Below are 26,649 nucleotides of genomic sequence, written 5' to 3'. Positions count from 1 at the left end.
GCACAGCTTTTTTCAGGTCTCTCCCTAGATAACATACATACAGAATAACACATTGAGCTGAGTGCAGGGACAAAGCAAGGGTCTTGTCATCATTAGGATCTAATGGAAAGCAGATGAGGGCGTTATTGGGCTGAACAAGCAGGATGCGCAGATTGGGATGTAACTTCATTTGCATGTGGGATGAACTCATATGTTGTGTGTGTATAAAATCAGAGCGAGTGCTCTGAAAAAGTGTGTGTTCTGCGGACCACTCCGGCTTGCGATACTTCTTTCATTAAAAGCCTATTGATTTCACAAAGTTCTTGATAGCGTCATATTTGAACCGATTTTCCACGACACGGCTCCGGTTCGGGACGTAGCCCCCGCTCCCTGCACTGATCCCTCCGCTTCTGTGGAACCGGACCGTGAATCATCGCCGGAGGCTCTGAATTGGGAACCACCTAATTCCTCGTATCTTCGTCGTTCCGCTCTTGCTGCTTCTATCTCCTCCCTTGGACAGCGATGCGCCCAGGATCCTTTTCCGTCCAGGATCTCCTCCCATGTCCACTCGTCCTTTTTACCACGCTGCTTGGTCCTTTGGTGGTGGGCAGTTCTGTAACCTCTCATGTTGGAAGGCATGGACAAAACGCAGCGTCGTAATTGTTCATGATTCTTTATTACTCAAAAACACTCGAACAAAATAACAAAGCAAAAAAACAAAACAGTTCTGTCAGGTGCAGACACTAAACAGAAAATAACTACCCACAAAACACAGGTGGGAAAAAAGCTACCTAAGTATGATTCCCAATCAGAGACAGCAATAGAAAGCTGCCTCTGATTGGGAACCTCACTCGGCCAAAAACAAAGAAATAGGAAACATAGTATGCCCACCCTAATCCCACCCTGGCCTAACCAAATAGAGAAATAAAACGGCTCTCTCAGGTCAGGGCGTGACAAAGGAATAAGAAAAGTGCAATCCAATCTCAGCATTTAATGTGATGTATAGGGTAATGGAGTAGACTATTTAAAATATATATATATATTTCCAATAATGATTGACAATAAATAATTGTAATTAAATTAAAATGTTGATATATATTGAGTTCATTACCTGAATGCATCTCGATAGCCTACAAATATGACTAGGCCTCTCAGACTAGGCCTAGTAGAAAGATCAATCAAGTTAGGCCTGGCAAATTCATGTGGAATTGGAAAAAAATACATACATCCAGCCATAGAGTATAGCCTATCATCATCAAAATGTAAAAAATTGTTCTTGACATGCACAATTAGAAACATCAATATATATAGAGCAAGCTCGACTAAGTTTGAGCCCAGTAACTTTGCTCATCGCACCCTCCTTCGATTGTCTCGTCTGGCTACCACGAGAAGCCCCCACCTTGGAGACAGTCGATCACGTCATTGTGGAGCTGCAGATCTGCACAAATTAGTGTGCGCGTGCCAATGGTAATGTACTTTGCAGGACATGCTAGCTGTTCTTGGCGGCGCACCATCACTTCAAATGCATTCCATCTTGGTGTTAACGGTTGGCCTAGACTACTGTTAGTACCGGTAAAATGTAAATTATGAATCTCAAATCACCCTACAGCTGACACACTTCGATTTCATCAATAATTTTGACTTCAATTTGGTTGTCCAAAATACTATCAGTCTTTGCTGATGAATGCCCTGATCTCTGGACAGTGAATTGGTTCAATGACATTGTTGTTTCGTCTCTTAATCACTTTTAATATATCTGAAAATGATGCATTAGCCATGAATTTAACCGACTGTTTGTTTATAATTCAACTTTGCTCGGCCTTATTATCTATTTCACTTGCTTTGGCAATGAATGGAGAGAGAGAGAGAGAGAGAGAGAGAGAGAGAGAGAGAGAGAGAGAGAGAGAGAGAGAGAGAGAGAGAGAGAGAGAGAGAGAGAGAGAGAGAGAGAGAGATATATGCAGATTGGCGCTTGTAAGATCGGACTGTTGATAAGTACAGTCAATATCAACCTGACAATAACTGAAACCAAACCAGTCAGACTCAGGAGGTCTTGGGTGTAATAAGCAGGAAGAAGATCGCACATCATAACCATCAAACGAACAGAGGGTAAGCAGAACAGACCAGATGATGTCACTATACATTTCCAGTTGGTTCGTTTTTGTTTTCTTAAAAGGGAAAATGTTTGGTTTTATATTACAGGATTCACTATGACCTAGGCAACGAAGTTGTGGGCACATACTGTTGTGGCGGGTTGGACTGGAATGTGCTTTGGAGATGACTTATTGGCCCAGTAATGCATTTCATTGTTGTCCACATGATATAGTAATACCTCTACTCTGATGTAAAGTATTACTGCTCCAGACGTCATGGCTTAGGAATTGTTCAACTGTTTTCTGTAATGCATTTGGCTACTCACCACTGTGGCTAATGATTGACAGAAGTTTTACAGTAACCAAGTTATTTATCAGGAAGAGACATAAACCTCAACGTATCCAGACAGATTGGTATTTGTGCAATGAGACTGATCAGAAAACATTTATTTATTTTTTAGAGTAAACAATTGTACAGTTAATAAAGGACAAATCAATTAGAGAATAACACAATAATGTTGTTTTTTTATACAACACTTGTTTTCAGTGTGGGTCTCAGGCTTTCAAGCTGCCCACTTGACAAAACTAGAAATATTGGTATGGCTGCATACCAACCGTCAACATGACATTAATAGCATGTGGCTAGACTGTGCACATACCTCCCTTTAGGCCAGGCCAGTCGAACAAAGTGTTCTTTTATCACGTGTCCATGTTATGTAAGATATCCGTAGATAACACATACCTAGGGAATGCAGTTTAAGATAGTGCCGTGTTCCAGGCCGACTGCATTGCGGACGCCTAGCTGCGAGATCTCACAACGCATGGATTGGTATTTAACATATCAGCTAACCACATCTTATGATATAGCAATCTGATGCCCGAATACACAGTCAAGGACGTGGCACACAACCATTGGTTAATGCAATGTAATGCCTGAAATGTAGTTTGTCTGGAACGTGACTATTATAAAAACAGTGGTGGCGTTGTGAGATCTGGCAGGCATCTGAAATATAGTCAGCCTGGGATGTGCACAGCACTAATGACTGTATAAGTGCTGCCCTTTTAGAGAAAAACAACATATTTGTTCACCAAACTGATAGAACAAAAGCAAAGGGCACAGCTCCACTGCATCAAAACTAGTTTTATTTAGAGTGGGACACCTGTGTTTGTCCCACTGTGTGTAAGAAATAATAAAATAAAGATCTCACTGCTCCGGACCAAAACGTTGCTGCTATGGATTTATTCTGTAAATAGAAAGTGAGTTCTGAAAAGAGCAAAATTGCGCCCTTTAGTTCTGAAGTAATAATAGGAGCAGATAGAGAGAAATAAATTGGTTATGAGTCTCAGTTTTACAGAGTTTAGTTCTCATCTGGTGGCCATGCTAACGTGTATGTTTCAGCTTGTCAACATGACACACTCCCTTATAGACCTTCTGGGTGTCCTGGAGATGAGTTGGTTCAGGTTTTTCTGTGACTCTGTAGGACTTCCCACCCATCCCAAGAGGCGATGTGACAGACATTGTTGAAAAGATGTTGAAGGTCTACAATGATGAAGGATCCAACTGCATGTGCTGAGTAAAATCCGCTGTAATGGAACACAGGTGGGTTTTTGTCCTCTATGGGTATTGAAGAAGAGGGGGATACATGGTCTTATACACATGTTTATTCTACCTCCCGACAATACAACACCCTGCGTGTGGACGCCTGTCATGAAAATAAACAATGACTTCCTATTAATGACAATAACAATGACTTCCTATTAATGGTATTGATTGCTAAACACTCGTGCTGGCTCAGCAGGCAGTTTCGCCACAGCAGAGGGGTGGCACAAGCTTTCTTAATTTGTCGTTCTTCCTGTTTTTTATTTGTTTCCGTCTTTTATGTTGCGTCAACATCCCTCAATATAGCCACAACGACATGTGACAGACACATGACACTCACGCACAAAGCTATGTTTTTGTGAAATTCCAGAAGTTTTTGGACTGTACAAATGCTTGAACATTAAAAATCCTATTTTTCCTAACCTTACACCTAACCCTAAATCTAACCCTAACCCTAACCTTACACCTAACCCTAAATCTAACCCTAACCCTAACCTTAATCCCAAAAACCTCAAATTAACCCTAAAGCTTAAAATAGCATTTGAACAAATTCAGGACCTGAAAAATGTCCTGACTTGTTTTCTTACCTTTTCAGGACATTAGGGTGAAATGTTAGGACAATGAGGTCCTGATAATGTAGGAAAACAAGTAGACACACACAAACACACTGAATAGCTCTTCTCTCTCTCTCTCTCAGCGGTGAGTGGAGCTGGAGGGCAGGTCTGAACGAGCATCAGTCCAGCTGTTCAGTGTGTGAGCAGGGGCTGAGAGACCCCGTCTCTTTTAACTGTGGACACAGAGTGTGCAGACAGTGCATCGGCAGCTACAGGGACCAGCCTGCTCCATCAGGAGACCCTGGCTGCCCCGAGTGTGGAAAGAGATCCAGAACACATTCTGAACCGAACCTACTACAACAACATGGTATTAGACACCAAGAAAGTAAGACACCTTTATGAAAATTATTATTTTTTTATTTATTTATATGTATGAAAAAGTATCCTTAAAATGTTTATGGTTCAAAATGATTGACCAAGTACATTTGGATCTACGTGCAATTAGAATGTTCACCACCAATTTTCAAGTCACTATGCCAATGTTGTTCTGTTTGATTCTCAATTAACAGAAGACCAACATGTTGAGGAGCATAGAGTAGTTTCTATCCCAACCTCCATTAGAGCTCAGGACGGAAGCACTATCATCGCCCCATTCATCTACAACTCTACTGTAAGAGACATCATCATCACTGTGCCAAAAACAGGTGAACACTTTATCATTCTCACACAGTTGATGTCTGTATGAACAGATACCGGTTTTAGTGAAACATCTCAGGTCAGATGTTATGTTGTGTTGTGTTGTGCAGACCTGGGATAACTATAGTTTTAACTATGCTTTGTGGAAAGTAACTATTTTCCCTGGGGAACAAATAGTTACTTTGGAGGTGACTACAACTATTTGAATACAGTATTTGGCAGCCATCAAAAACTTTTTTTTTTCAAATAACTTGCATATAATCAAATACTTTCAAATATTATTTGGTTTTCTGAGAGTTATTCAAAATACTTTCAGATATGATTCGTTTTTTTGAGACCTGTATTTGAATATCGAAGAAAAAAGTTGCCTTTAAGTTGAAACTCTATGTAAACTATATTTGACTACCTTACAGTAAGTATTTGAAAAGTTGGTATTGACAACTATTCTCTGCCCAGTTCAGATGGTAGCTGATGTGTTGTCATACGGTTGATTTACTTACTCCAGGATTCCTTAAATTCATATTCAGAACTGTAGGATTCCTACAATAATTATTGTTTTTCTTTATTATTTCTAGAAGCCCCACATAGCTGTTCCACACAACAAGGGTAAGGCATCAAACATTGTATTTCTTGTAATTCTATCTACTGCCTATTCTTCATCAAGTGTTGCTACTGTTCTATATACTACTAAAGTACGGCCCTATACACTTTATTGTGGACATTCAATATCCTGACACCTTATATCAATGATGATTGTCCTGTTTAGGAATAGAATGGTGGACTACTTTAACTCAGTCTCTGTCTTTTCTCTCTTTTGTTTCTCCAGTGAGTTGAGCATCAGTTCATTACGCCTGCCCCAGGCGTACCATACAACCTGGTATTTGACAGCACAAAAAAACAACACCACAGATTTAGGCATTTTCCCCAGATCTAATTCATTCAACTTAGCATAAATATATTTTGATCTGGTGTTAATTCAAAATGGTGATATAAGTTTGAATCTCAGAATCAGTTAGCTGGAGCAATATACTCCACATGAATTTTTGTTATGAGACTTTGAGTGGCTTCTGAGTGACAGAGTAAACTTATTCAAAAGAGGGTTACAATAAGAGTAAGGTGCTTTACTTCATAACTTGAACTTCATGTTTTTGTTTACATTTCATTCTAGTGAATGATATTCTCAAGACATACAAAGCCAGTCTGAGGAAGAAGTTTGCATTGGTGTTAGAAGGCACCGCAGTAGATCAAACTCCCCTTAATAGGATTTACACACAGCTCTACATCACACAGGGAGAGTGTGAAGGGGTTAATAAAGAACATGAGGTTCGGCAGATTGAATATACATCCAGGAGAAAAACATCACCAGACACCCCTATCGACTGTAATAACATTTTTAAACAATCACATGGAGAAGAGGAACGCATAAGGACTGTGCTGACGAAGGGCATCGCTGGAATCGGAAAAACGGTCTCAGTGAAGAAGTTCATCATCGACTGGGCAGAAGGACAAGCCAATCAAGATGTAGATTTCATATTTGTGCTTCCTTTCAGAGAGCTGAATCTGATTAAAAAACAATGCAGTCTTCATGGACTTTTAAATGGCTTTCACCCTGAACTTTCTGAGATAGAAGATGTAAAGCACTACACTGATGGTGAAGTTCTGTTCATCTTTGATGGTCTGGATGAAAGCAGACTTCCCTTGGATTTCCAAAACAACGAGACACTGTTTGATATGACACAGATCTCATCAGTAGACAAGTTGCTGACTAACCTCATCAAGGGGACTCTGTGTCCCAAAGCGCTCATCTGGATAACCTCCAGACCAGCAGCAGCAAATCAGATTCCCCGTGACTTGGTCAGCCGGATTTCAGAAGTACGAGGATTCACTGACACGCAGAGAGAAGAATACTTTAAGAAGAGATTCGGTGAAGGGAAACTAGCCAACAAAATCATAACACATGTAAAGACATCAAGGAGCCTCCACATCATGTGCCACATACCAGTCTTCTGTTGGATCACTGCAAAGGTTCTAGAGGATGTGTTTTGTAGACAGAGAAATGAGAGAGGAGAGATCCTTACAACTCTGACTGAGATGTACGCTCGCCTCATGGTCATTCAGATAAACCTGGCAAATGAAAAGTATCAGGGGCAGAATGAGAGGGATAGACAGAAGATCTTGGCATCAAAGAAAATCTTAATTTTGAACCTGGCACGATTAGCATTTGAACAGCTGCAAGAGGGCAATATCATATTCGACGAGGAAGACCTGAGAAACTGTGGGATTGATGTTAGTGAAGCCTCAACATACTCAGAGTTTTGCACAGAATTCCTGAAAGAAGAGTGTGGGTTGTATTCAAAGGTGTACTGTTTTGTGCACCTGACCTTTCAGGAGTTCCTTGCTGCACTGCATGTCTTTCACTGCTGTGTGAGCAACAACATCAAGGCCCTTGAGTCTTTCCTGGAGAATACTTCTGCAGCGCTTCCCTTGCATGAGTTGCTGAAGATGATGGTGGACAAAGCCATGAATAGTCTAAATGGACACCTGGACCTATTCCTCCGCTTCCTTGTTGGCATAACACTGGATTCCAATCAGAGATTGTTGCAAGGCCTACTGCCAAAGACAAAGATCAGCTCAGAGACTGTTGAGGAGATTAGAAAATACCTCAAGAATCCTGGTGCACATCATGTGTCACCTGAAAGGTACATAAACCTTTTCCTCTGTTTGACTGAGATGAAGGACAATTCAGTTCAGGAGAACGTTCAGAAGTTCCTTGAGTCTGGAGAAGAACTGTCACCTGCTGACTGCTCAGCACTGGCCTATGTGCTTCTGATGTCAGAGGAGGTGCAGGATGAGTTTGACCTGGTGGAATACAACACATCAGAGGAGGGGCATGACAGACTGCTCCCAGCTGTAAGAAACTGCAGAAAGGCAATGTAAGGCTTCAGTCAAGACTAATCTCACACATACCAGAAAATTATGAAATCTGAATAATTCTAGTCCACATTTTTCATAATATGTATGTATGCTGAGAGACCTAATAGCCCTAACCATTTGTGTGCGTTTGCTTTCATTTCACTAATATATATATTTTTTTATCAGAACAACAGGTTGCATGAGATCAAGTTATTATGAACCGATCCTACTCAGCAGACACCAAATAAAATAGGATTCAACAGTTTGCCATGGCCTGCACAACATCAGACTGAAATTATATGTTCTCTGTTTCTGCAGACTGTCTGGCTGTACTCTTTCAAATCAGGTCTGTGACACACTGGCCTCCGTTCTCCAATCTGCATACTCACCTCTGAGAGATTTGGACCTGAGGAACAGTGAGCTGTTTGATGATGGAGAGTTTATACTTTTTGCTGGACTGGAGGATCCACACTGCAAACTGGAGACACTGAGGTCAGTACATTTGGAGACATCTTTATATCACCAAATCAAATTGTATTTGACACATGCGCCGAATACAACAGGTGTTGTGAAATGCTGAATTACAATCCCTTAACCTACAATGCTTTAAGAAGTTTTAAGAAAACCAGAAACTGTAATATTGTTGGATTGTTTTGTTAAAAGACATAGTTTGGAACTTTATCTACTTCCCCAGAGTCAGATAATCTTGTGAATACCATTTATATGACTGTACAGTGTAAAGGAAGTTAGAGGCCAATGCTAACTACAGTAGCATTTGCTTGCCCTAAAGCTAGTTCCAATTGCGCTAACGCAAGTTGGCAACGTCCATCACACTGAACACAGAGACATAAAAATGGTTTACACTAGTTCAACTGACTCTTGGGAAGTAGATAAAGGGTATCGTTGCCAATATCCCAAACAATCCCTTTGAGGTTAATTTTCAGAGCAAGCTCTAATGAAGTCTGTTTTTGTTGATCATAATTAGCATTAAGGACATCTTAAAAGTACACTGGTAGAAAATGGACGAACAATAATCTTAATGCTAAAGATGATGTTTATGTTTTTGGGAAGTTCATCCCAGCCTGTTTCAATGGTATGTTCTCACATCTTTATAGACTTACTGGCTGTGGCATCACAGGGGAGTCTTGTGAAATATTGGTCTCTCTTAACTTATCTCTTATTGAGTTGGACCTGAGTTACAACAGACTGAAGGATTATGGAGTGAAGCTGCTTGCTGCTGGATTGTTGAGCCTACACTGTAAACTGGAGAAACTGAGGTCAGTCATTACTTTGTGATTTTCCTCTTTTTTTGGCTACTTGTTGCTTAGTGTGTTGTAATGTTATTATTTCTCTCATTTAGGCTGAATCGATGTTGTCTGACAGAAGACTGTTGTGAAGACTTGGCCTCAGCTCTCAGCTCAACCTCCTCTCACCTGAGAGAGCTGGACCTGAGTCACAATGACCTGCAGGATTCAGGAGTGAAGTTGCTCTCTGCTGGACTAGGCCATCAAAACTGTAGACTAGAGATACTGAGGTCAGTATTTACAAACATACTGTATATTACTATGGCTTGGATTCAATCAGATTGAGCGTTAACCAGCGTCAACCAGCGTTGGAGGTGTAACTGCAGTATGAGGTGACATATCGGTGAGCAGCTGCTCTTGTGTGTCACAAACCAGTCCCTTTCTTATATCCCTACTGTGTTAGATGTTCAAAGTGGCGCTAGAAAGTGTAGGCTCTATCGATGTTAGAAATAATGACTCTCCAATGTCAAACCATTGATGTGAGGCTAATGCATGTTTTCATGTTCATTTAGATGGGGGATTTATGCATCAGTCTAATTTGAGTGTTTGTAACGCGGCTGCATGGGATTTGTCGGATTATAGTCAGGTGTGGTTTCGTTGTATCCAATGGCAGTGTCTGTGATCAGGTAACGCAACGAGATGATTGTGGATTTGACAGCTCTAACGCAGTTCCACCTTTGACACTGCCAAAACAAAGCTATGCGTATGTCATTCTGATGTCATCTAGCCCTAGATCATAAAAACACCTTACTGTCTTTCTTGCTCTAACACTTGTCTTTCCTCACTTGCTCTGATTTCTCTGATAGATGTTTTAGAAAGCTTATACTTACAATGACTGTGATATGTGGTTCTCTTACCTACCCTATTTGAATGCTGGATAAGCATGCCTGTGTCATACCCTGACCTTAGAGATCCTTTATTCTCTATTTTGCTTAGGGTGGGCATTCTGGTTCATTTATTTCTAGGTTGGCTTGGTATGGTTCCCAATCGGAGGCAGCTGTCTATTGTTGTCTCTGATTGGGGATCATATTTAGGCAGACTTTTTCCACCTGTTTGGTGTGGGATCTTGTTTATGTATTGTTGCTTGTGAGCACTGCATAGCGTCACGGTCGTTTTTGTTCTGTATTGTTTTGGTGAGTTTCATTAATTAAACATTTGGAACTCTATGCACACTGCGCCTTGGTCCATTTATTCATTAGACGAACATGACAGTCTGCTAAATAACCAACATGTAGATGTAAATGCTTTAACAGTAGTGTATCTCTGAAAAGATAGGTTCATATTTCAGCTCTCACCAGCCTCAGTCATGTTGTAAAACCCAGAATTGTTTTTCTCTGCAGGCTGTCATTCTGTAAAGTCACAGAGGAAGGCTGTGCTGTTCTGGCTTCAGCTCTGTGGTCAAACCCCTCCCACCTGAGAGAGTTGGACCTGTGCTTCAATCACCCAGGAGACTCAGGCGTGAAGCTTCTTTCTGCTAAACTGGAGGAGGCCCATTGTAATCTCAAGTTAGTACAGTAAATCTGTGCCAATCCTTTCATTTGTATGCATATTTCTCTCTTATTTGAACCACAAGATTGAAATCTGACTTTCAGTAATTCCAATGGCAACACTTTACTTGATTCCTTGTCACTCACTCACTCACTCACACTCACTCACTCACTCACTCACTCACTCACTCACTCACTCACTCACTCACTCACTCACTCACTCACTCTCTGTTCCTCTGCCACAGTGTGGACCATAATGAAGAGATCTGGATAGAACCACAGCTGCTTAAGAAGTGTATGTATGTTTCTTTGTTTTAACATCTCATCTATTTTGGTCAATGTACTAAAAGAACACATTCATTATTCCTGTAAATGTAGTGGAGGTAAGACACTTTAGTGATGAGGTAGTTCAGATCCCACCCGTGACTTAAACACACAGACACATTGGGTTGATCCAGCTTCTAAACCTCTCTTTTCATCCACAGATGCCTGTGAGCCCACTCTAGACCTAAACACAGTAAGCAGACTCCTATCTCTGTCTCAAGGAAACAGACAGGTGACAGGGGTTCGACAGCAGCAGCTGTATCCTGACCACCCCGAGAGATTTGACTGTCCACAGGTGCTGTGTACAGAGGGTCTGAGTGGGCGCCATTACTGGGAGGCAGAGGGGAGTGGCCACTTGACTGTCATAGGAGTGGCATATAAAGGAATCAGCAGAAAAGGAAATGGTCGTGTCTGTAAGCTTGGATCCAATGGCAATTCCTGGTGTCTTGCCTGCTCGAAGTACCATGACTCTGCCGACTTCAATAATAAAACCACTAAAATAACCTCCCCTCCAAAGCTATCTGAGCAAAACAAGAGAGTAGGAGTGTTTTTGGACCATCCTGCTGGCACTGTCTCCTTCTATGAGGTCTCCTCTGACACAATGACCCACCTTCACACTTTTCAGACCACATTCACTGAGCCCCTCTATCCAGCGTTTGGAATCCAGAGTACAAACTCCTCAGTGTCTTTTGGGGTTGCCAGTAATCCTGTAGAGGCTAAGAGGCCATCGGTGGAAGAATTTCAAGAAATGGGTGGTATTTCCTTAACTGGAGGCGTTCTTCATAAAGATCTTTTCCATTACAGAAACTGAAGAAGCACAAATGTTTCTATTGCTAATTTTACACAATGATTGTGGTAGATGTTTCAATCGTAAGGTGACCCTGAAGAAATCACAATAACATTCACAAGAGGGGAAAACATCTGCATTGTGAATTTTAGTTTTCTTGCAAGTGAAAAAACAACAGCACGAGAGCACAGAGAAAGAGGATAAAAACGTGAAAGTCAATGTGAAAATGTGTTGATTACAACAAGATTTAAGAGCACGTTAAACCTTACAGCTTTAAGAAAATACCACCTACGTAACATAGTAGCTGCTGTAGGGCACAGCTGGATTGAATAGGCGTAAGTTTCAGGAATAAATGACTTAATGCTAGAAGTAGAGGAATATTGTTGAGACCTAATTTCCAAGGGTATGTACAGTATTCACCTTCACCCACTGTTACCGGACAGAGCCACTATCCTCTATGTTCTCTTCTGTTAAAGAATAAGGTTCCTTGTTTGAATATTAAAATATGTCCCATCTAGGCTACTTTAGCTGAGTTTACACAGGCAGCCCAATTTTGATATTTTGACCAATCAGAACATTGCCAGTAATTGGACAAATTATTAGAATTGGACTGCCTTTGTAAACTTAGACTAAGGCTCTGTGTTTTAAACTAGCTTAAATATTGTTAGAAATGATGCTCTAATGCTTTATTAAAGCTGTTTTTAAACATAATTTTATAAAACTTCATTTGCTTATTATTCCTATTGTTTCCGGATAGTATCAGGTAGAGAGATACAGGTAAATGCCGAAATAAACAGATAGTATCAGGTAGAGATACAGGTAAATACTATCCGTTTATTTTGGCATTTACCTGTATCTCTACCTGATACTATCCATTTATTTTGGTATCAGGTAGAGATACAGGTAAATGCCGAAATAAACGGATAGTATCAGGTAGAGATACAGGTAAATGCCAAAATAAAGGGATAGTATCAGGTAGAGATACAGGTAAATGCCAAAATAAACGGATAGTATCAGGTAGAGATACAGGTAAATGCCAAAATAAACGGATAGTATCAGGTAGAGATACAGGTAAATGCCAAAATAAAGGGATAGTATCAGGTAGAGATACAGGTAAATGCCAAAATAAACGGATAGTATCAGGTAGAGATACAGGTAAATGCCAAAATAAACGGATAGTATCAGGTAGAGATACAGGTAAATGCCAAAATAAACGGATAGTATCAGGTAGAGATACAGGTAAATGCCAAAATAAAGGGATAGTATCAGGTAGAGATACAGGTAAATGCCAAAATAAACGGATAGTATCAGGTAGAGATACAGGTAAATGCCAAAATAAACGGATAGTATCAGGTAGAGATACAGGTAAATGCCAAAATAAACGGATAGTATCAGGTAGAGATACAGGTAAATGCCAAAATAAACGGATAGTATCAGGTAGAGATACAGGTAAATGCCAAAATAAAGGAAACACCAACATACACCAACAGCTTCAATGCACTTTGGCATAGATTCCAGTGTAAACTCTATTGGAGGGATGAGACACCATTCTTCCACAAGAAATTCCATTATTTGATGTTTTGTTGATGGAAAACCCTGTCTCAAGACCCCGCTCCAGAATCTCCCATAAGTGTTCAATTGGGTTGAGATCTGGTGACTAAAAAAGCCATGGCATATGGTTGAAATAATTTTCATGCTCATCAAACCATTCAGTGACCACTCATGCCCTGTGGATGGGAGCATTGTCATTCTATGGGGCAGAGCCATAGTAGCCAAAATAATGGCCTGCCCAGCATTTTTATACATGACCCTAAGCATGATGGGATGTTTTTTGCTTAATTAACTCAGGAACCACACCTGTATGGAAGCACCTGCTTTCAATATACTTTGTATACCACATTTTCTCAATTGTTTTCATTATTTTGGCAGTAACCGCTATGTTTCCACAATCCCAATGTAACTTCTCAGTCCTTCACATTAGAGACCTTTGGCTCCATCTGCTGGCTTCTGGAAAATAAAGCATTGCCAAAACAATTATGTGTCACTTTTTATCTACAAATACCTTTTCACAATTAATTAATTAATGAGAAGGTTTCCTGTCCATTGGTGACATCCGCCATGGCCCTGTTCACACTCGGGTCTGCACAACTGATATACAATGCATTTGACACAATGGTTGTCATTACAACTGATATTTTCTGCACACAAATGTTTACACAAGTATTGTGCAGTGTCTCCACAATGCTTGTGTAATTAATGTTGTGCAGAACAAAATTGTGGCAAGTGAGTTGTTCATCAGTTGTACAATTTGAATGTGCATCAATGGCTTCAGAAGTGTTTGGAGTCAGACAGATAGGTCTATCATTCCAGCCAGCCAGGGAGGGACGAAGAGTCCGAGGGTCCCCAGGAGACACACCAAGATGAACAACCACAGAAAGATCCGGTCCAGGACCATAGCCACATACTTCCACTCCTGCTTCACCTGAATAATGACAGAAATTCGTTTTTAGTTACTTCAAACACAAAATGAATCACTGTTGAAATATTGCAATTGATAGAATTTGTGTTCCTACAGTTCAGGTTGTTCACCATTTAATTATTATTTTTTTAAACCTTTATTTAACTAGGCAAGTCAGTTAAGAACAAATTCTTATTTTCAATGACGGCCTAGGAACAGTGGGTTAACTGCCTGTTCAGGGGCAGAACGACAGATTTGTACCTTGTCAGCTCGGGGATTTGAACTTGCAACCTTCCGGTTACTAGTCCAACACTCTAACCACTAGGCTACCCTGCCGCACCATTGAAATACAGTATGCAGCATTGTGCTCTGAAATATTTGGCATTGTGCGGCAAATGCCAAGTCCTGTATCCACTGGCATTCCTAACTGTAAAGCCCGATTGAGTTTTGTGCCATGTACCTTTTTTGATATATTTTAAATAATTATCCATAGAAATAAACAATATGTATCTTCAGCATACAAATTGCTAAAACTGAGGGTGCCCTGACGTACCATATTCTCTATTTTCAGAGTGCAAATACTGTAGATAAACTGAAGGGGCCTGGGTCTGTGCTTATAGATCTGCCTCCTCAGTTTACATGTTAATGATGAGACCCTTGCTTACAGAGAAGTCGATATCCTCTGAACGGAGGTGGTCTGCGATGTACTGCACACCTTCCATGGCCATCTTCATGGACGGGGATAAGACGAGGAGCCGCTGGTCCTTGGTCATTGCTTTGGCTTCCTTGGCCAGGCCTGAGTGATACTTGCAGACAGCTGAGCAGCTCTGCTTCCTCTCCTCCATCAGGGACGGGTGTTGAGAGAGAGGCCGCTGCATGCCGTTACCCATGGAGGAGACCTCCTCATGCAGGCAGCAGTACTGGATACTGCGTGAGCGACAGCGGATGTTGGTCTGGGGCTGCTCCCTCTCACCCAGGCCGTACTGTAAGCTGAGGGAACGCATCTTGGGCCTGGCCGCGTGGTGCTTGTCCCTGGGTGGGAAGAGAGGGTGGAGGAACAGAGAAGAGCAGCCTGGCTGGGACGAGGTGGTCGGCTCCTCCGGGAGGATGGAGTACTGGCTGGACTTGTCCAGGGGCTGCTGCTGTTGCTGGGGAAGCTTGGGGGGCAGGGAAGCCTCCATGGGTTGGCCCAAGAAGAGAGAAGGGGAGCGGGCCAGGATCTCCTGGACCTCCAGCTCAGCCTCCAGCTCACCCCATAGCATGGCCCTCTTCTGCATGGCCTCCGCCAGCCTCTTCTTGTTGTCCTTGACCGCGGCAGGCCGCCGGATGAACAGGAAGCCGGGGACAACGTCCAGGAAGACACGGCGCACCCAGCGGGGCATGGTGTCCGTGCGCGGCGAGCGGTGGTGTACGTTGAGCACGAAGATGGTGATGCTGATGGAAAGGGTGACGAAGATCATGGTGAAGAGGAGGTACTCCCCGATGAGCGAGATAACCAGCGAGGTGGACGGGATGATCTCGGTAATAAGCAAGAGGAAGACGGTGAGAGACAGCAACACAGAGATACACAGGGTGATCTTCTCTCCACAGTCAGAGGGCAGATAGAAGACCAGGACAGTCAGGCAGGAGATCAGCAGGCAGGGCACGATCAGATTAATGGTGTAGAACAGCGGTAGTCTCCGGATGATGAAGGAATAGGTGATGTCAGAGTAGACCTCGTGGCAGCACTCGTACTTCTTGATATTGTAGTTGCCCACGGCGTCCACCAGCACCCACTCGCCACTTTCCCAGTAGTCCATCTGGTCCACATTGCCTGCCATTCTGATTAGGTCGATCTTGGTGCGGTCGTAGGTCCACGAGCCAAACTTCATGGTGCAGTTCTGCTGGTCGAAAGGGAAGAAGGTGACGTCGATGCTGCAGGAGGACTTGTAGATGGCCGGGGGAACCCACTTGATGCGCCCGTCGTGGAACAGGTGGGCCTTGGTCAGGTGGGTCACGGAGAAATCACCATCTGCACTAGAGATAAGAAGGCATGATAGAGCTTGATTGTATGTTAAGGAATGGCCTGACAGATTAGACAATAAAGATAAATTGCCCGTCTACTCTCATTGTTTTTCAGTCATCAATGGTAGAAATGAGTGGCTGTGGCTATATATACAAACAATATGTTTGTATTGCAGCATGTCCTATTGAAGTCGAATTGCAGTGGGTTCGCCACATAAAAAAATAAAATTTTATTTAGATATACCAGGGGTACGACACTTAGACTCTTAGGGGCGTGTATTCATGAATGCCAAGTGAAGCCAAGTGAAGGCTTCACCCAAAAATTGACATTGAAAAAAATAAGAAAAGATACAAAATAATGTATCTTTCGTTGCTCAGGGGTGGATGGTCCTTCCATCTTTTAGCCATTGTAGTAGACTTAACATAGGTGATTAGATGATGTTGAAATGGTGCTGGAAAAGTGGAAGCAGGGCTTGTTTTCTTTGCGAGTTGCGGTAACTCTCCATGGTTCTAATCAATAGTTGTTTAGTAGTTAGAAAATGTTGGAAACATTAACTTTCTTGAACATGCTGCTGTAATGTAACTGGGATCCTCATCTCTCCCAAGTGGTCATTCTCTCTTTCTCCCCTTACCCATCTGTCTATCGCCTCCTTTGAATTCCATGCTGTCACAGTTACCAGCCCTTTCAAGCTTAACATCCGTATCATTTATCGCCCTCCAGGTTCCCTCGGAGAGTTCATCAATGAGCTTGATGCCTTGATAAGCTCCTTTCCTGAGGACGGCTCACCTCTCACAGTTCTGGGCGACTTTAACCTCCCCACGTCTACCTTTGACTCATTCTTCTCTGCCTCCTTCTTTCCACTCCTCTCCTCTTTTGACCTCACCCTCTCACCTTCCCCCCCTACTCACAAGGCAGGCAATACGCTCGACCTCATCTTTACTAGATGCTGTTCTTCCACTAACCTCATAGCAACTCCCCTCCATGTCTCCGACCACTACCTTGTATCCTTTTCCCTCTCGCTCTCATCCAACACCTCCCACACTGCCCCTACTCGGATGGTATCGCGCCGTCCCAACCTTCGCTCTCTCTCCCCCGCTACTCTCTCCTCTTCCATCCTATCATCTCTTCCCTCCGCTCAAACCTTCTCCAACCTATCTCCTGATTCTGCCTCCTCAACCCTCCTCTCCTCCCTCTCTGCATCCTTTGACTCTCTATGTCCCCTATCCTCCAGACCGGCTCGGTCCTCCCCTCCCGCTCCGTGGCTCGATGACTCATTGCGAGCTCACAGAACAGGGCTCCGGGCAGCCGAGCGGAAATGGAGGAAAACTCGCCTCCCTGCGGACCTGGCATCCTTTCACTCCCTCCTCTCTACATTTTCCTCCTCTGTCTCTGCTGCTAAAGCCACTTTCTACCACGCTAAATTCCAAGCATCTGCCACTAACCCTAGGAAGCTCTTTGCCACCTTCTCCTCCCTCCTGAATCCTCCTCCCCCTCCCCCCCTCCTCCCTCTCTGCAGATGACTTCGTCAACCATTTTGAAAAGAAGGTTGACGACATCCGATCCTCGTTTGCTAAGTCAAACGACACCGCTGGTTCTGCTCACACTGCCCTACCCTGTGCTCTGACCTCTTTCTCCCCTCTCTCTCCAGATGAAATCTCGCGTCTTGTGACGGCCGGCCGCCCAACAACCTGCCCGCTTGACCCTATCCCCTCCTCTCTTCTCCAGACCATTTCCGGAGACCTTCTCCCTTACCTCACCTCGCTCATCAACTCATCCCTGACCGCTGGCTACGTCCCTTCCGTCTACAAGAGAGCGAGAGTTGCACCCCTTCTGAAAAAACCTACACTCGATCCCTCCGATGTCAACAATTACAGACCAGTATCCCTTCTTTCTTTTCTCTCCAAAACTCTTGAACGTGCCGTCCTTGGCCAGCTCTCCCGCTATCTCTCTCTGAATGACCTTCTTGATCCAAATCAGTCAGGTTTCAAGACTAGTCATTCAACTGAGACTGCTCTCCTCTGTATCACGGAGTCGCTCCGCACTGCTAAAGCTAACTCTCTCTCCTCTGCTCTCATCCTTTTAGATCTATCGGATGCCTTCGATACTGTGAACCATCAGATCCTCCTCTCCACCCTCTCCGAGTTGGGCATCTCCGGCGCGGCCCACGCTTGGATTGCGTCCTACCTGACAGGTCGCTCCTACCAGGTGACGTGGCGAGAATCTGTCTCCTCACCACGCGCTCTCACCACTGGTGTCCCCCCAGGGCTCTGTTCTAGGCCCTCTCCTATTCTCGCTATACACCAAGTCACTTGGCTCTGTCATAACCTCACATGGTCTCTCCTATCATTGCTATGCAGACGACACACAACTAATCTTCTCCTTTCCCCCTTCTGATGACCAAGTGGCGAATCGCATCTCTGCATGTCTGGCAGACATATCAGTGTGGATGACGGATCACCACCTCAAACTGAACCTCGGCAAGACGGAGCTGCTCTTCCTCCCGGGGAAGGACTGCCCGTTCCATGATCTCGCCATCACGGTTGACAACTCCATTGTGTCCTCCTCCCAGAGTGCTAAGAACCTTGGCGTGATCCTGGACAACACCCTGTCGTTCTCAACCAACATCAAGGCGGTGGCCCGTTCCTGTAGGTTCATGCTCTACAACATCCGCAGAGTACAACCCTGCCTCACACAGGAAGCGGCGCAGGTCCTAATCCAGGCACTTGTCATCTCCCGTCTGGATTACTGCAACTCGCTGTTGGCTGGGCTCCCTGTCTGTGCCATTAAACCCCTTCAACTCATCCAGAATGCCGCAGCCCGTCTGGTGTTCAACCTTCCCAAGTTATCTCACGTCACCCCGCTCCTCCGTTCTCTCCACTGGCTTCCAGTTGAAGCTCGCATCCGCTACAAGATCATGGTGCTTGCCTACGGAGCTGTGAGGGGAACGGCACCTCAGTACCTCCAGGCTCTGATCAGGCCCTACACCCAAACAAGGGCACTGTGTTCATCCACCTCTGGCCTGCTCGCCTCCCTACCACTGAGGAAGTACAGCTCCCGCTCAGCCCAGTCAAAACTGTTCGCTGCTCTGGCCCCCCCAATGGTGGAACAAACTCCCTCACGACGCCAGGACAGCGGAGTCAATCACCACCTTCCGGAGACACCTGAAACCCCACCTCTTTAAGGAATACCTAGGATAGGATAAGTAATCCCTCTCACCCCCCCCCCCTTAAGATTTAGATGCACTATTGTAAAGTGACTGTTCCACTGGATGTCATAAGGTGAATGCACCAATTTGTAAGTTGCTCTGGATAAGAGCGTCTGCTAAATGACTTAAATGTAAATGTAAATGTAGGTGCCAGGCGCAACGGTTTGTGTCAGGAACTGCAATGCTGCTCGGTTTTTCAGTTTCAACAGTTTTTTACTGTTTCTATCAAGAATGGTACACCACCCAAAGGACATCCAGACAACTTGATACAACTGTGGGAAACATTGGAGTCAACATGGGCCAGCATCCCTGTGGATGCTTTCGACACCTTGTAGAGTCCATGCCCCGACAAATTGATGGTGGGGGTGCAACTCAATATTAGGAAGGTGTTCTTCATGATTTGTACACTCAATGTATATCTTTATAATTCTGTCAAGCCATGGAAATGGGATATGCATGATGACTTTGCTGTTTATGAAGAGAATGAAGACGTTTATTCTATTAGGACACGAGGAGCGTGCATGACAAGGACAGCTGGAGCACCAGATTGGTAGGGCTAAGCATAAATAGTCATTGAAAATGGTGAAAAACATTTACAACATTCCAATTAAAGTGAGATGAGAAAATGATGGTTAATAGGCTGTGTTAATCTCGCCCTGCCGGCAGGTACAAAAGTAACGTTGCGGTAGTTCTGTTCTCGGTCTATTTAATTTGAACTCAATTACAATAGAAATTAAATTACAGTTGATAATGGTAGAGGACATACATTGCCTTCAGAATGTATTGAGACCCCTAGACTTTTTCCACATTTTGTTAGGTTACAGCCTTATTCTAAAATGTATTAAATCGTTTTTTTCCCTCATCAATTTATTTTATTTTTTATTTCACCTTTATTTAACCAGGTAGGCTAGTTGAGAACAAGTTCTCATTTGCAACTGCGACCTGGCCAAAATAAAGCATAGCAGTGTGAAGAGACAACACAGAGTTACACATGGAGTAAACAATTAACAAGTCAATAACACAGTAGAAAAAAAATGGGCAGTCTATATACAATGTGTGCAAAAGGCATGAGGAGGTAGGCGAATAATACAATTTGGAGATTAACACTGGAGTGATAAATGATCAGATGGTCATGTACAGGTAGAGATATTGGTGTGCAAAAGAGCAGAAAAGTAAATAAATAAAAACAGTATGGGGATGAGGTAGGTGAAAATGGGTGGCTATTTACCAACAGACTATGTACGGCTGCAGCAATCGGTTAGCTGCTCAGATAGCAGATGTTTGAAGTTGGTGAGGGAGATAAAAGTCTCCAATTTCAGCGATTTTTGCAATTCGTTCCAGTCACAGGCAGCAGAGTACTGGAACGAAAGGCGGCCAAATGAGGTGTTGGCTTTAGGGATGATCAGTGAGATACACCTGCTGGAGCGCGTGCTACGGATGGGTGTTGCCATCGTGACCAGTGAACTGAGATAAGGCGGAGCTTTACCTAGCATGGACTTGTAGATGATCTGGAGCCAGTGGGTCTGGCGACAAATATGTAGCGAGGGCCAGCCGACTAGAGCATACAAGTCGCAGTGGTGGGTGGTATAAGGTGCTTTAGTGACAAAACGGATGGCACTATGATAAACTGCATCCAGTTTGCTGAGTCGAGTGTTGGAAGCAATTTTGTAGATGACATTGCTGAAGTCGAGGAACGGTAGGATAGTCAGTTTTACTAGGGTTTGGCGGCGTGAGTGAAGGAGGCTTTGTTGCGGAATAGAAAGCAGACTCTTGATTTGATTTTCGATTGGAGATGTTTGATATAAGTCTGGAAGGAGAGTTTACAGTCTAGCCAGACACCTAGGTACTTATAGATGTCCACATATTCAAGGTCGGAACCATCCAGGGTGGTGATGCTAGTCGGGCATGCGGGTGCAGGTAGCGATCGGTTGAAGAGCAGTTGGAGGCCACGGAAGGAGTGTTGTATGGCATTGTTTGGAGGTTAGATAGCACAGTGTCCAAGGACGGGCCGGAAGTATATAGAATGGTGTCGTCTGCGTAGAGGTGGATCAGGGAATCGCCCGCAGCAAGAGCAACATCATTGATATATACAGAGAAAAGAGTCGACCCGAGAATTGAACCCTGTGGCACCCCCATAGAGACTGCCAGAGGACCGGACAGCATGCCCTCCGATTTGGCACACTGAACTCTGTCTGCAAAGTAATTGGTGAACCAGGCAAGGCAGTCTTCCAAAAAAATGAGGCTACTGAGTCTGCCGATAAGAATATGGTGATTGACAGAGTCGAAAGCCTTGGCAAGGTCGATGAAGACGGCTGCACAGTACTGGCTTTTACCGATGGCGGTTATGATATCGTTTTGTACCTTGAGTGTGGCTGAGGTGCACACGTGACCGGCTCGGAAACCAGATTGCACAGCGGAGAAGGTACGGTGGGATTCGAGATGGTCAGTGACCTGTTTGTTGACTTGGCTTTCGAAGACCTTAGATAGGCAGGGCAGGATGGATATAGGTCTGTAACAGTTTGGGTCCAGGGTGTCTCCCCCTTTGAAGAGGGGGATGACTGCGGCAGCTTTCCAATCCTTGGGGATCTCAGACGATATGAAAGAGAGGTTGAACAGGCTGGTAATAGGGGTTGCGACAATGGCGGCGGATAGTTTCAGAAATCAATCTACACACAATACCCCATAATAACAAAGCAAAAACAAGTATTCAGACCCCTCACTCAGTATTCGTTGAAGCACCTTTGGCAATGATTACAAACTTGAGTATTCTTGGGTATGACGCTGCAAGCTTGGCACACCTGTATTTGGGGAGTTTTTCCCATTCTGCTCTGCAGATCCTCTCAAGCTCTGACAGGTTGGATGGGGATCGTCTCTGCACAGCTATTTTCAGCTCTCTTCAGAGATGTTCGATCAGGTTCAAGTCCAGGCTCTGGCTGGGCCACTCAAGGACATTCAGACACTTGTCCCGAAGCTTCTCCTGCGTTGTCTTGGCTGTGTGCTTCGGGTCGTAGTCCTGTTGGAAAGTCACCCTTCTCCCCAGTCAGGTCCTGAGTGCGTACTTTGCTCCATTCATCTTTCCCTCGATCCTGACTATTCTCCCAGCCCCTGTTGCTGAAAAATATTCCCACAGCATGATGCTGCCACCACCATGCTTCACGGTAGGGATGGCGCCAGGTTTCCTCCAGACATGATGCTTGGAATTCAGGCCAAAGAGTTCAATCTTGGTGTCATTAGACCAGAGAATCTTGATTCTCATGGTCTGAGAGTCCTTTAGATGCCTTTTGTCAAACTCCAAGCGGGATGTCATTTGCCTTTTACTGAGAAGTGGCTTCCATCTGTTGCAGAAATGGTTGTCCTTCTGTAAGGTTCCCCCATCTCCACAGAGGAACTCTAGAGCTCTGTTAGAGTGACCATCAGGTTATTGGTCACCACCCTGACCAAGGCCCTTCTTCCCCAATTGCTCAGTTTGGCACAGGTGGACTCCAATCAAGTTGTAGAAACATCTCAAGGATGATCAATGGAAACAGGATGCACTTGAGCTCAATTTTGAGTCTCATAGTAAAGGGTCTGAAATCTTCTGTAAATACGTTTTTCCTGTTTTTTATTTTAATACATTTGCAGAAAAATAAATGAACCTGTTTTTGCTTTGTCATTATGGGGTATTGTGTGTAGATTCCTGACTCATTTGTTTTATTTAATCAATTTTAGATGAAGTCTGCAATGTAACAAAATGTGGAAAAAGTCAACGGTCCTGAATACTTTGCGAAGGCACTGTATATAATTTGCTTGATATAACATATTGTGTCTGTAGCTCTATTGATCTGAGTAATTAGGGAAAAAAGAAAAGTGTTACTTTCCTCTCAGTTCTCCCTTACTATTCATCAGGCAGTTTAGACACATGAAACTAATGAAACTAATGCCTGTTATTTCTATATATATAAACTAACAGAAGTCCATCCTGTACTCTACACACAACACATAAGGGAACTATTAAACCACTTTTAAAGGTAAGGAATCATGTAAGTAATTTCCTAATATGGGTGAACATTTAGGACATGTTTCAAAGTATATACTTAGCAAGCATACTTAGCATTAAAACATTACATACTTGTTGTAAAGAACTATATCTGGTCTCCAGATTAGATGGGATGGGATGTGCATGGATGTGACATTCTCGTATTCCTTTGGATTCCAGCAGAGCTTGTAGTCATTCCACTCCTGGAGGAAACAGACCAATAGAAACTCAGTGTGAGCAGATCACACTACAGATACAATAGATCTTTCAGACACAGAAACGTTGTGTCATTTTGATTGGACTCACATGTTTCACCCAGACATTGGTGATCATCATTTGATTTTTCTCATCCTGATTTTGAGAAAAGACAAACAGTATAAAGATGGTTGATGATGGTATACACCTACTCATTGTAGTATCTGCATAGACAGGCTGGGATTCAGTGAACCCTGTCATAACAATGTTTTCAAAGTGTGTTAGTTCTGACCATGCACTCAAACAGTACAGTCCATAACCACTGTTTGATTTGATCTCAAGAAAAAGAGCTACTGTGTAAATGCAGATTTGACTGAATCAACTATTAGTATTCTCCAAACAATAGTAAATTAAAATCAACATTTTTGGCACTCTGGCGTATGCATGGCTTTGAAGGATTTTAAGTTTGATTTCCTCCTCACCACATCAATGAGCTGGGCAATGGACAACCCAAAGAGCACATGCACCACATCAGAGACATTGGCCACAGGGCGTGCCAGTTTGTTGTAATGGCTGAACAGAGTCCTCAGTAGCCTGTCCTCTGCCTGAGCCCGCACCCTGGGGTGGCTACACACTGGAGGAGGAGGAGGAGGAGGAAGGGGGAAGGAAGGGGAGGAGGAAGTGGAGAACAGAATCATAGTTAACCTCAAATGTTCCCAACGTATTACTGTAGTTTTCCACATTGGGCTATTTCCTATAAATATACCCATGTGCAGTACATATACCTTTTAAACAGGACACTAAAATGCTGATTCCATGTATGAGGAACCCAAAGTGTGTCCAATAATTAATAAATAAATACTTAACTACAGATACTGTTATCATCAAATAAAATAACATTATTATTTGACTGAATTTAGATTATTAAATGTACTCTAAACTTTAAAATGTCATTAGCAGTCCTTACAATGTTCACTATCCATTGTTCACAAAAGTAGATGCATCCAACTATTTGGCAGCATGATTTCTTATATTGTTATACAGTAAATCACCTGTATACTAAACACAAGACTGAAAGTGGAATCCACATTAATTCAAACTTTAAGTACTTTGTACAATATATTTGTGTGCATCACAATTATCATAAGGATATCAACAACACATTCGTTTAAAAGGGACTGACCTTGAAAGGGAAGAAGAGACAATAAAATTCCTACAAGAGGATAACACTTGACCGAAGACATTTTTTTGACTAAGTGAAAATCTTCTTCTACCCAGATTTGAAAACTCTTTCATCTGCTTGCGTCCACTGTTGTCATAAAACAATTACATGTTCACCTTCTGTGCTCTCTCTTCATTTTCATGATGCATTTAAATGATTCAATTGATATCTCTTTTCGCTCTGCGTTAAAAAAAAGAGCAAAAGGTTGTCATGTCCCTTTTGTATGTTGATTTGTTTCTGACGACATTCCTCTGGAATCCAACCTCCTCTTTAGCACAACATCCTTGGCTGCAGGTTGCACAAAAAATGGACTTCCACCCTCTGTTTCCCTTTGTGCCACCACACTGTCAGATGGTCCTGTCTCTCTCTGTCCTCTTTAGAAGGTACTGCCTTTCACTCAAACACAAGACAAATGCTGCCAGTCCCTGTCCTCTTTCAACCCAGGACACTTAACCCTAAGGCACTTACACTGTCACTTCAAATGGGTTGGTACATTGTACTGTATTGTATGCGTACCATTATCTATTGAAAACGCATCCCTTAGAATGTGTTTTATCTCTCCATACAATACATATTCATATTTGAAAACATCGATTTTTTTAAGTACATGGAATATTGTATATAAAAAATATAACATTAGATCATGTATTCAGCAAACGTATTTCCCAGGTCAAAATGGAACTTATATGGAACTTAACTTAATATATTTTTTGTCCATCGTTGCCATCGTGTACAAGATCATCGAGACTGAAAAATGTGCTACTGTACATCAACAATTAGTTATGGCACTAAGTTAAGGCATGTGATTTATTGTCATGATAGGAGTCATGCATATACATTATTATAATATATCAAGCCTTTCCCTCAGAAAAACAGTGGCGTAATAAAGTATTTAATTCGGAGCTTTAGGTGAAAACATCACCGATGAATAAGGAAAACCAGCTTTGTTTCTCTCAGAGAAGAGGAAGAGTGACTAACACCTCCATTTTGTGACACTAGCTGCAGCCTGAGAGTGTGAAATGTCCTCTGGTTTCCCTGGTGATTCTTCACCTCTTGGGTTTGGTCGAGAAAACAACACATCTGCACGCACCTACCTGTACGCTTCTCTGAAAGTGGGGGCATTTTTTGTTCAGAAAAATTAATTGTGTAGAACAGGCACGTATTATGAAAATGTTGATAATATTCAACATGTATTATTCTGAAATGTATTGAGAATACTTGGGATATTGCAAAACATATATACATACAGTTGAAGTCGGATGTTTACATACACCTTAGCCAAATACATTTAAACTCAGTTTTTTACAATTCCTGACATTTAATCCGAGTAAATATTCCCTGTTTTAGGTCAGTTGGGATGACCACATTATTTTAAGAATTTGAAATGTCAGAATAATAGAAGAGAGATTGATTTATTTCAGCTTTTATTTCTTTCATCATATTCCCAGTGGGTCAGAAGTTTACATACACTCAATTAGTATTTGGTAGCATTGCCTTTAAATTGTTTAACTTGGGTCAAACGTTTTGGGTAGCCTTCCACAAGCTTCCCACAATAAATTGGGTGAAGTTTGCCCCATTCCTCCTGACAGAGCTGGTGTAACTGAGTCAGGTTTGTAGGCCTCCTTGCTCGCACATACTTTTTCAGTTCTGCCCACACATTTTCTATAGGATTGAGATCAGGGCTTTGTGATGGCCACTCCAATACCTTGACTTTATTGTCCTTAATCCATTTTTCCACAACTTTGGAAGTATGTGTTATGCAGGTGAGTGAGGACCCAAAAGCGACTTAACAGAAACTGAGTTTATTAAAGT

At 42.9% G+C, this 26,649-nt stretch overlaps 2 protein-coding genes across 4 annotated transcripts; one reads left to right on the top strand and one right to left on the bottom strand.

Annotated features, from left to right (window-relative positions):
* The first annotated feature begins 1,920 nt into the window (after positions 1 to 1,920).
* Positions 1,921 to 13,771, top strand: LOC124026531 (NACHT, LRR and PYD domains-containing protein 12-like). Of its 3 annotated transcripts, none has more exons than XR_006837291.1 (13): positions 1,921 to 2,088; positions 3,554 to 3,672; positions 4,370 to 4,611; positions 4,796 to 4,930; positions 5,498 to 5,527; positions 6,091 to 7,855; positions 8,154 to 8,327; positions 8,951 to 9,112; positions 9,196 to 9,369; positions 10,480 to 10,644; positions 10,872 to 10,921; positions 11,112 to 13,132; positions 13,175 to 13,771. XR_006837291.1 is itself a non-coding variant. In XM_046339454.1 (13 exons), the coding sequence occupies exons 3-13, from the start codon at positions 3,662 to 3,664 to the stop codon at positions 11,759 to 11,761; spliced, it is 3,558 nt and encodes a 1,185-aa protein (XP_046195410.1). In that variant the 5' UTR covers positions 1,921 to 2,088; positions 2,182 to 2,272; positions 3,554 to 3,661; the 3' UTR covers positions 11,762 to 13,771. The 3 variants fall into 3 exon arrangements, 2 of the variants coding, with proteins under 2 accessions (XP_046195410.1, XP_046195402.1); XM_046339454.1 differs by adding an exon at positions 2,182 to 2,272 and having other exon boundaries at positions 11,112 to 13,771; XM_046339446.1 differs by having other exon boundaries at positions 11,112 to 13,771.
* LOC124026550 (neuronal acetylcholine receptor subunit alpha-4-like) lies at positions 12,678 to 25,148 on the bottom strand. The gene is made up of 6 exons (XM_046339463.1): positions 24,799 to 25,148; positions 24,098 to 24,249; positions 23,727 to 23,771; positions 23,514 to 23,623; positions 14,861 to 16,211; positions 12,678 to 14,219 (listed from the first exon to the last, which is right to left on the bottom strand). The coding sequence occupies exons 1-6, from the start codon at positions 24,857 to 24,859 to the stop codon at positions 14,082 to 14,084; spliced, it is 1,857 nt and encodes a 618-aa protein (XP_046195419.1). The 5' UTR covers positions 24,860 to 25,148; the 3' UTR covers positions 12,678 to 14,081.
* Between the last annotated feature and the right edge of the window lie 1,501 nt (positions 25,149 to 26,649).

This window comes from Oncorhynchus gorbuscha, linkage group LG03, assembly GCF_021184085.1.
Source record: "Oncorhynchus gorbuscha isolate QuinsamMale2020 ecotype Even-year linkage group LG03, OgorEven_v1.0, whole genome shotgun sequence".
Lineage (NCBI taxonomy): Eukaryota > Metazoa > Chordata > Actinopteri > Salmoniformes > Salmonidae > Oncorhynchus > Oncorhynchus gorbuscha.
The sequence above is the reverse complement of the archived record's forward strand: the minus strand, read 5'-3'. Positions and strand labels throughout refer to the sequence as shown.